This window comes from Sylvia atricapilla, chromosome 1 (assembly GCF_009819655.1).
Source record: "Sylvia atricapilla isolate bSylAtr1 chromosome 1, bSylAtr1.pri, whole genome shotgun sequence".
NCBI classification, from domain to species: Eukaryota; Metazoa; Chordata; class Aves; order Passeriformes; family Sylviidae; genus Sylvia; species Sylvia atricapilla.
In genome coordinates, this window is record NC_089140.1 from 52,641,782 (window position 1) to 52,652,463 (window position 10,682).

The window sequence follows — 10,682 nt, forward strand, 5'->3', positions numbered from 1 at the left end:
CCTCCAGGTTTACCATGGATCTTTTTTTCCCGATCCCTGTTATGTGGTGTTGGTATCAGAGCCTCCACCTGGCCAGATGACTCTTAGAAGAAACTTGGTTATTAATCAGATTTTGTGGGGATTTAAGGAAAGTTCCAGACACAAGCAGGCAAACAGGAAGTTCTCACTGTCATTTTGAAATGACTACCACTGTTTCTCTGTAAAACCACACTTGTATATTTCCTTTGCTGTAAATTATCATGCAGGTTTCTCAGGGGAAGTGGGAAGAAAGAACTCATCACAAAAACAGATCAGGAGTGAGAGAGAGATGATAGTTGACTATACTAATGGCACAGTTTAGGCATTTTGTAACATAAAATAGGCATAACATCCACATGGTCTTCTGAGTTGCTATCAACACTGTCAAGCCATCCACAAATCTGAAATAATTTAAATAGTAAACTTAAATACTAAGGGTTCTTAAAACTCAAGGAAACTAGTTAACAAGGAAAGCATTCAGCCTAGGAAGAGCACGCATTATAACTAAGTGCTAGTGCCAATGGGGCAGGAGGTGAAATTTATACCTGAGTTACATTCACAGTTTTGTAGAATCATAGAGTATGCTGAGTTGAAAGGGACCCACAAGGATCATGAAGTCCAGTTCCTGTCCCTACACAGAACATCCCAAGAACACACCAGGTGTCCAAGAGCATTGTCCATACTGTTCTTGAACTCAGACAGGTTTGGCACTGTGACCACTTCCCTCCCTTTGTGGGGAGGCAGAGTTTCTCTCAGTTTAGAGCATGCAAGTGCCAGTATGAGGACATGTCAGCAGAGTGGTGAGCAGAGGGAGACTGCCTACGTCACCCTGACCTGCCCACGATGGGAAGTTCTAACACTTGTCTCTCCAACCTTGCTGAACTGTGGTTTTCAGCTGAACAATATCTGACTAACACACACCTGAGGGATGCCAGAGGTGGTTTCCACAGCAGGGCTCAAACGGCCTTGCACAGGTATCATTTCTGTAAGTGGTTTGGGCCTTGGTTTATTAATCAGCTCTCATTGAACGTAGCACTTAAGACTCAACGTCGTGTGACAAGTATTGGGGTGTGAAGCCTTTGGGATTAGAAGTCCTATACACCTCCTCCAATTATGCATATGCCTATGTGCCCATTGGAAAAAAAAAAAAAGCTTTTTACTATTTTTTTTTAATTGCTGTCAAGACCACTCCTCCCTTCCATCCCAGTTCCAAGAGAATCAAGAGGAGAAGCCAATACTCAGATGCTTGTTCAAGTTCTGTCCTGCTGCAGCCTGAAGCAAAGTGCTACGCCCCCACTGGCAACTCAGCTTGACTCCCACGAGCCTGCTGTGGGCAGGAGCATTAGCTCAGGCTCTTCGGTTCCCCTCTTACCCAAACTATGGAAGTGTTTCTTATTCCGCTGGGTCATGCATTCAAATGTCTAAATTGTGACTCATTAAAAGGACGAGTTTGGGTGGTGAGGGGGTACAGGAAGGAAGAAAACCAGCTTGCAAGAGACTTCCTGTTTATCCACAGCTTGGGAAAAAAATTGACACAACAGAATACACACACCCTGGCTCCATCATCTTTGCTGGCATAGTGCTGGCTTGGCTCTCTCCCTTACCACTAAGGGCCAGATCCATCCCTGCTGTGAGCGTGTTTACTTTAGAGACGTTTACTCGAGAGAGAAATCCGGCCCCCGGAGCCTGAATACTCGCAGTGTGTGAGCAAACACATGGGCACCGGGAGCCCCTGCCATAATGCCACGGCACTGGCCCCTGGCCACACCAGGGAGGTCATTTTCTTCTCGGCAATTAGCGAAGTGGTGGCATCACTAAAAGAAGTTGAATAAACACATTCAACTCAGCTGGGTTCCCAGTTTGCTCTGTTCTCACCACTCTTCCTTCTGGGTGCACAGTGAGGCCCCAGCAAGCAAGAGTCCCATGTCTGTGCACTGTGCTTTCATTCAGGCCTGGCTGGAAAGGGTTTTTAGAAAGGAGGAGGAGGGGGGAAGTAACCCTTTGGCTTTCTTCTTTTACAGCAACTGTCTTCTCTTTCTTTTCAGGGAGAAAAAATGCCAGCTTCTCTAAGAAAACTGCAGCAAATGGCTGTTTTCCTGGGACTGTTCAGTGGCAAGGGTTGCATCGTGATGTATAATCATATGCAAAGTAAGTCTTGGTGTTGTTAGCAACCTTGTTTCTCCTCTGCCCCTTTCACTGGCTTTTGTGTAGTGGGGAACTAGCAGTATGTGAGTTGAGAAAAGCAGATGAAATTAAGGGAAGTGTGGCTGAGCTTCTGCCTCTGTGGGCTTCACTTTTTTCATCCCCATGGTTTCTGCTCTCCCAAGTGCTGTGCGCATTTCCAGAGGCACATATTGCATAGGGAGCAGACTGTTGTGGTCAGAAGAAAGTCTGGTTTGGGGGTGTTTCCTGAGGGTGATGGTGAAGTGAAAGTTTCACCTGCAGTAATGCAGGTTTCATTTCTTAACTGAGATTTTGTAACTGTAAAAGAGGACCATCTGTGAGAAAGTGTTTTATCTGTAAATCTCTGTGTGGTGCTGGCCCTTAAACGCAATAAACCTGTGAAGTGCTGAGAAATCATGAGCTTCTCCTGACTGAAGTACAAATAAGAGCCGTCAGCATAGAGAAGACCAGGACAAAGAGAAAAGCTAGACAGGTGATGTTGCTGTTTATAGACATCTCTAGTTGCTATGTGTCTTTGGCCAAGAATCCACATTATTAGTCCAAATTATAGATGTTTATAGTTTCTAAAACTGCTTTGAGATATTTAACATCAGAGCAGAAATAAGCTTTGCCTCTCTCTCTCAGAGAGTGCCATAGGCCTCTTGGCCCTATGCCTCTCCCTTGTTGGTGCTATCAAATGCTGTTGCTTTTCACCTACCCTGATACCAGATGATGCTGCCAGAAAAAAGGGTAGCCAAGCCTGTTTCTCAACCCTCAGATAAGCTCTGAAACCTCCCCTTCATTTTACACATATTAATAACAAATCAGACAGGGCTGGAAAGCAGGCTTTAATTTTAGGCAGCTCATGCCCCCAAGCTCTGGAGTACATGACAGAAATATGATCCTTACACTTTAAAATATTGAATCTGGCTTTAACAAGGACATTAGTGTTTTTTTTAATTTTCAGTTTCAGCACTGTTACCTAGAAATCTTATGGGGTAGTCACCCCCTGTGCTACACAGCAAGCCTAAGGGCTGCTTCCCCACATGCCTTGGCTGTGCAGTCAAGTGGGACATTGCAATGGCTACTTCTGGCTCTCTTGCAATTTCAGTGGTCACTGAGCAGCTGCCCGATAACTCAGCCAGAGAACACTTTCTGCAGCCAAGTGTGTTCTTCTCTATCCTCTAAACAGACACAGGAGGCACAGTTAGAACCTTCCTCTGTTGGCTCAAGCCTGGGGCTATCCCAGTGCCTTCTGCCCAGTGCACAGAACTGGCCCATACATGGACTAGTTAGGAGCAAGTGGCCTGCTTAGTGGTGGGAACAGTGGCAGAGGATTCCTTCCCTTCCTTTCCTTTCCTTCAGGCTGAAGGGAAATTTGCATGCATGTGGTCTCTGTGCAAGCTTGTACAAATACTCAGATAATCCTATTTCTACTTACTCTCATCACCTCCACACCCTTCTCGTGGAAGCAGTCTGCTCACCCAACTCCAGCATGCTTTCAGCTCCCCTGCCAAAGGATGTGGGGACAAATGGATTAGCTGGGCATTTAATGTCTAATGCATGAGATGCTAACGAGGAACAGCTGAGAAGGAGCACCAGGAAATTAGAATCTATTTCTCCTCCAACCTGCAGGATGAACACAAGATACTTTTCACATGGTCTGGGTGGCTGTTTGCCATGATTTATAGGTGTTAAAGGGTGGGCATGCTGCAACCCCTTTGGTTGGAGCTCCTTCGGATGTGCTGGAGGACACAGGGGGACCAACACAGGTGATAGCCTAGCAAAGCTGTTTCTATGCCAGCTGGATGCTGCCTGCTCACAGGGGATGCCTCTAATTAGGGAGAGGGGTTAGCATCTTTCTGCCTCATGCTCCAAGATGAATACTGACAGGCAAGAGACCAAGAAACAAATCTTATGCTTTGTTTTAAATCCTTTGAAAGGTGAGGGCAGAGTTACCAGAGTAGGATTTAGCAACTACAGAGTCTTAGCTTAACTCTGCCTTTCTTGATGTCAAAAGAGTGAAGTTACACTGATTTAGAAACCCCAGAAAGACAGCCTTCAAACTGTTATAAGCAAAATCTCTGTCTCCATAAGGAGGGTCATGAAGTCTCCAGCTCCTCAGCTGTGCTCTGTCCATTGGCAACCACGGTACAGCATTTCACAGCCATACAGAGCAACCTGTCATTGATAAATAGCAGTTTGCCACAACTGTCCTCCAGGTGCCAACACTGCAACATCCATCTACAGTGCTGTTGTGGCTGCTTGACTAGTAACTTGAGTGGTGCTTCTTAGTGCCTCCCTTCTAAGGCATCTGTCAGCCGACTTGTAGCTTCATGGCTGCCACTTGGGAAGCTATACCAAGACCACAGCTAGAGTTCCACAGCAGCAGCTGTTCCCCTCTCAAGGTCTGCAAGATATTCTCCAATCTTCAGGTATTTTATGTACCGCCAATAGAAAAAAAATTGGACTTTTTATCAGAACATTTCAGATATTCATCCTTGTATCTTTTTTTTTTTTTTTTCTCTTCCTTTCAGATAACCTACAAACACATGAAAAGTGGGAAGACACAGCTGTAAGCTGAGCTGTATATCAGAATGGAACAGTCTATACTCAGAGTCCTTTTCACTTAAATGAGCTGAATAACATTTGCTTCTCTGATGTAAGGGTGTGTTTCCTCCTTTAGCCAAATTTATCCTCATTAATAGTTTTGGACTGCATTTTCAGGGAGGGTGTGGTAGTCTGGAGAAAATGTCTTTTTCCTTTTTTTTTTTTTTTTAAGCTTATATATTGATTTTAAGTGAACAGTCTCCTCACTACCTTGTTTCTCTCACCTAGAAAGTTTTGCCAGGACCCAGTATTACCAGCAAGCTTTGGAGCAACTGAACAGCAATCCTGATGCCCTGGAAGTCCTGGGTGCCCCCCTCTTAAGGCTCACAACATCCACCTGACAGATGGGAGCAAGCGTGTGGACACGGAAAGAGTGCAGGTAATGAGAGCAGGTGGTGTCAACAGAGTGGCTTCCTGAGATGTCAGGTGATGAGATCAGCCAGAGGATTTTCAGCAGGTCATGAGTCGTCTGGGGGCACTGGAAGAAAGTAGGGTGGAATGTCAGTTGATCTGGATGAGGAATGGTTTTCCAGAGAATAAATCTACTAGCCTAGGAACAGCAAAAGCAGCATCTCCATGTTGTGCTATATGGGCCCAGCACAGAATGCCAAGGAACCTCTCGAGACAGTCCTTCCTCTCATGCTGTAAGCTGCAAAATCATTATCAGATATGTATCAGATCCAGCTTTAAAGAGCACCTGCCTTTCTTGACCCCCAGATATGTCCCATGCTAGATTTTGAGCTTTATTCAGAGACGTATTACAGCCTCTTATGGGCTGTGCTGAGGTGCAGCATAAATGGTGTGTTTTTTCGGAGCACCTGGTTTGTGTTGTTAAGAATGGCTGCCCAGCTGGAGGGTTACACAGTGATGGGAGAATGCTGTGCTGGGTGCTGGCACAAGGCTGCCAAGGGCTGGGCCCAGGCAAACCTTGCAAACACAAGTCCACTTCCACTTGGCATTGATGCCTCAAGAGTACTTTCCATCTGTGTTTTTACCCCTTAATCCAGGACTGCCTGCCCTTCTCTTGTTTTGCTAGTAACACCAATGCCACGTGCTCCTAGCAGCCTCTCCAGGTTCTTCACTAGGATAACTCATCACATTGGGATAATTTTGGTTTTACTGGTGAGTAGTTATGAATGCCAGGGGCCAGGGACCAAGCAAAGGCATTGAGGAATGGGTCAGATGGTACAATGGAATGTGGCTATCAGGATAAGATAAAAAAAAACCCCAACCTTTAACCAGCTCACATAACATTACTTTCCATTTCATTTCAGCCAGGATGCACTTACCTGATACCCTGGACCAAAGTATTTCCTATGTTTTATAGATTCCACCAGGGAACACATCTGAGGAAAAAAATAGTGCAAAACCCCACACAATATTCTGACTGAAAAGAATCACCCTTTCCCACGGGTGTTTTCCTGCGTCACTGTTTAAGAATGCTGGTCGCTTGGGTGACTCAGGGTGAAGTCAAACCCTGCCTTCTACTGACCTCACCCAAGACAAAAATCACCAGCTTTCTTCTCTGCTTTTTCATGCTCCTAAGTATTCATGTTCTCATGAAATAAACTGGTTAATCATCATAATACCACTGGTCGCTTTACTGACTTCACAACATTCCCAGCTCCTGGGTCTGCTGGCAAACACCTGACATTTTCTTTGTGATTGCATCACCACCAGCAAATGCTACACCTGAAATATTTATTTTATTCAGACATTAGACCCAGTGCAATTGGCCATGGTTGCTGCTGCAGCTCCAGCTTTGTTGCTTAACAGATGAGTGATAAAATCTGTGACACTAAAAAAAAAGAATCATTGAACATCTCATTGCCTCAGTGTGTGTTAAGGGACTGATATGCAGAGGATCTCAACCAACAGGCTTGTAATGGTTATGGGAAGCTCTGACAGTTCAGGTCACTTCTAGATGACCATGCATTCTGATAAGGGAAGGTGTTTGCTCATAAATATGTCAGGGAGCCAGTGGTTTTCCCTGGGGGCTGCAGCTGTAACACAGTACATTCTTTCAGCAGAGAGAGATTATTGCGTGGCAGAGCAGACATACTTGTGTAGCCACATACGTTAGCTGTTAGAATAGCGGAGTCCAACTCTGAAATACAGAAAAAGAAAAAAATCATAGGGCTAAAAAGGTGTGAGCACTTTGACTAGAAGGAGTAAATGTCTGTTTCATAATATGTCTTGCTGAATCTTTAATGTGTTTTTACACTTGCAGATAAAGTTACCGGTCTCTGGAACAAAATCGGTGGGCTACCTCTACATTAACTCAGAGGTGGACCACTCCAGTCAGTGATGTGTACTGGGGGAGGTTACAGGAGAAATGGGAAAGAAGTGGTAAGAGAAAAGAGTAGAGCAGGATATTTGCTTTAGGCAGCCATGTTGCTGAGATCATGCACACCGATCAAGCAGAAACTCCTGTCTGAAGGTCTTGTGAAAGGTTATGATTTTCATTAGGACAAAAATGTGAGTTAGTTGAGAAATATTTCAAATCCATCTCTCTGAATGTGAATAGAAGAGCAACATGAGCCATTCCTTTGTGTTGTGTTCTGCAAACTGCAACTCAGTACCTATACAAATACTGTGAGCCAAGGTAAAGTATTGTCCCCTCCCACCCTGCCTCCCCCTGGAGGTGCAGAGGCTGTTGAACAGCAGTCTTAACTCTAGTCTGGTTAGGACAATTATGGATTGTAGTAAGGGAATTACACATTATATCAGAGCTGTGCAAGGTGAGCTAAAAACAGGATTTGTTTTTTTAAGCTATCCAAGAAGTGTGGTCCTTAGGGTTAAGAAATATGTGGTAGAACAGATACATTATAGTAGAAGGATACTTTGATACCATATCATATAGAAGTGACTTTACATTTTCATAGTACTGAAACCTGAAAACCCTCTTTATCAACAGTAGACTGGTTTCTGGAACTGAGCAAAGAATTACTACATGAACTCAAAAGTTTTATTAGATGCAAACCTCTTGTTAGGTACTTCTGTTAGAAACCAAAAGCTACAAAACTTTTACTCAGCTGCCACCAGCCATATGGTGATGTTTTCTATTCATAATTAGATGAGCATGACTTACTGGCTTTCTCTTCTGAGTGAATATGGGAAGGAAAGTGTAAAAGGATGTGAGAAAGGCACGAGGCTGGGACTTGAGAAACTCAGTACTGGACCTGGCCTCCTCCCTAGTGACCTTAGAGGTCCCCAGCCCCATTTCTTGCACACCTCACTTCCCTGGTGCCTGAGCTCTGATCTCCTCACTTCTCCTTAGCCCCTCCTCACAGATAGTTCCCTGTTATTCGTGGTTCACAGTTACTGTGAAGATAAATGAAGATTGCAAAATGTTAAACTACTGCAGTGCATACACATCTCTTGAAGTTTTGTTTTAAAGTGAGCTCTTTGTACATTTCTGAAAACCTAAGGACAAAAAAAAGGCATCTGCCTGTAAAAGGATTTGTGGCATATTAATCTGTCAGCCTCTTCCAAATCCATCCATGTACAGGGACCTGTGCACAGCTTCACATGGGGCTGAGACAGGACTTGGTGCCCTTGCATCCCACTGAGGAACTAACAGTAAAATGGCTGGGAGTAGGGAGCAGGTAAGCAGACCATCCTGATGGGATGCTGCAGCGTGTGTGTGTGCTGTTCCAGGGGAGACCAGGGCAGCTCTCACACCAACACAGACAGAGCTAAATGACACCAGGAGTTGAGTGCTCTGTGCAAGAGTAGCTGAGGCACCAAAGCCACTGAAATGCATCTGACTCTGAGTGTGCAGACTGTCCGTAGTGGTTTAGTTATTTTATTAAAGGGAAGACAACTGAAGAAGAAAATTTGGAGTCTGTGAGCTTGTTTGGTCCAGGAGGAAGTGACATGCACCCAGAGGCAGGCAGTAAAGGGATGGGGTGGGTGCCCAGAGGCAAGGGCAGCCAAGGTACTGCAAAATTACTCTTGCCTGCCCTGAAGTGACCAAGACAAGGGCTGAGCCCCCAGGGCCACACTGTGGGGAATGAGCAGGTCACCTCCAAGCCCAGTTGCTTGGCCTGGGTTGGGGGTGGGAGCAGGAGGCTGCTGAGCAGAGCCTTACTGCAGACCCATTGCACAGAGGTGCAGCAGCCTAATTAATTGTATGTACTCAGCACTGACTCCAGCAAAAGCAGAGCTGGGCCAGGAGCTTTTGAAAAAATCCTATTTTAGTATCCCAAAATAATAGTCCTTTCCAGCTGGAAAAGCAGCATGAGCAGTTTCTCAGAAGTGGGTTTGGAGCAGAGCTTAGAGGAAGGAAAAAACTCCCCCTCAGTCTCCAACAAATGCAATTTTCCTTCTTTGAGTAACCACTGCCGTACCCTGTCAGGTTTTCAGCAGTCACGTTGAGCGATCACAGTGTTCAAACTCTTCCAAGCCAGAATAATCCCTTAGCAACACTGTCTGGCTCCAAGGCTGGAGAGGAGTGGAGCAAGGAATGCACCCGCAGGATGGAGAGGAAAAAAGGCACCGGTCGGGGGAGGAATGTCCAAAGAAGAGCTGGCAGGTTTTTATTTGAATTGCAGCAAATAGGAATATGCATACCAGACCTTTAAAACCAGGCTGTGCTACAATATTAGGGAGAACAGCTTTCAGAAGCTGGCGCTTTAAAACACTTCAGAGAATTTTTAAAAGCAATGGATGTGTGGAATGATTTGTTTCTCTGTGCCAGCTGTTTCTACACTGACTTTACCATGTTAAAAGTGATTGCTACAAGTTAAAAATCTTTTTTTTTTTTTTTTTTTTTTTTTTTTTTTTTTTTTTTTTTTTGGTCAGATGGTGCCTTCAGGATGTCACCTTAAAGCTGCAGGATGGTCAGAATATTCCCATGTACCACTCTCTGGTGGAGAGCATTGGTGTGCAAGAAGGCTAAAAATCAGGGACAGCTGCATCTCCGCCTCCCATTGAGCCAAAGGAACCATTAATCGATTGCATCCTGCTGTGTCTGTGAATATACACAGTTGTCACAAGTGACAGTTTCACTTAAGCAGGTCCTCTCAAGACTATTTTCTCTCTAAGATTGACCTCATCATTGTTGTAATTGTTATTTCCTTCTTTTGCTGGTTTATTCGTGTGTTTAACAGAAGCCTAAAATAAATTCCTTGCAAAAGAGTTGCTGTTGCAGAGAATCATATATTATGCCCTTTGTGTGCTATTATTATGAATTTGAAATAAATAAACTAACTGCCAGGAAACTGAGCTTTGTTTTACAGTGTCAGAGCAAAGTCAGGGCAGGTCAGCTTCTCAAAGCTTTAAGCAGCCTTGCTGCCTCAGTTTCCTCCCATTTCTCAACAAGGTCTTGCCTAAATCAGGAAGGATGAAGCAGCAAGGCTGAAGCACAGCCGCAGCACCCTCGACTCCACTTTATCAGGTAGATTTGCACTCTCACAGTTATCATTACAAAGCTCATGAGATTACTGAGGCCACTCATCTTAATTAGGAATTCCAGGAAGAGACTCGCTGCTCACACTGAAGGTTACTCAGAAGCCACTGCTCCACATCAGCACTGCCCCAGTTCTGGAGAGGACATTTAGGAAGAAAAACACTCAGGAGGCTGCAGAACAGATGAAGGCACTGCCACGGTTTCCTCTGACTACCACAAGAGATTTTGACTCTGCCATCAGGTAGAGAATTGCCCAACACCAAGCAAGTAGAGGAATAAGCAAAACAACCCAAACTAACAAAAAACCCCCCCAAACTCAAACAATTTCCACTCCCACTACAAACTGCCCATGTGAACAATTGCAAAGCCTGAGGCACAGAAAAAAAATACAACTGTCCTGTCTGTAGCAGGAAGTAACACAGGAGCCCTTAAGGACATCCGGACAAAAGTGCACTTTGAATTCACTGTAAGAGCGATG

At 44.8% G+C, this 10,682-nt stretch overlaps 1 protein-coding gene across 1 annotated transcript; it reads left to right on the top strand.

The window, feature by feature from the left end:
* Positions 1 to 2,067: 2,067 nt before the first annotated feature.
* COA1 (cytochrome c oxidase assembly factor 1) lies at positions 2,068 to 10,016 on the top strand. Its single transcript, XM_066322754.1, is given in 5 exon segments — positions 2,068 to 2,166; positions 5,020 to 5,097; positions 5,100 to 5,170; positions 7,022 to 7,095; positions 9,598 to 10,016. Coding segments are annotated over 5 exon segments (414 nt in total). The 5' UTR covers positions 2,068 to 2,072; the 3' UTR covers positions 9,695 to 10,016.
* The last annotated feature ends 666 nt before the right edge of the window (positions 10,017 to 10,682 follow it).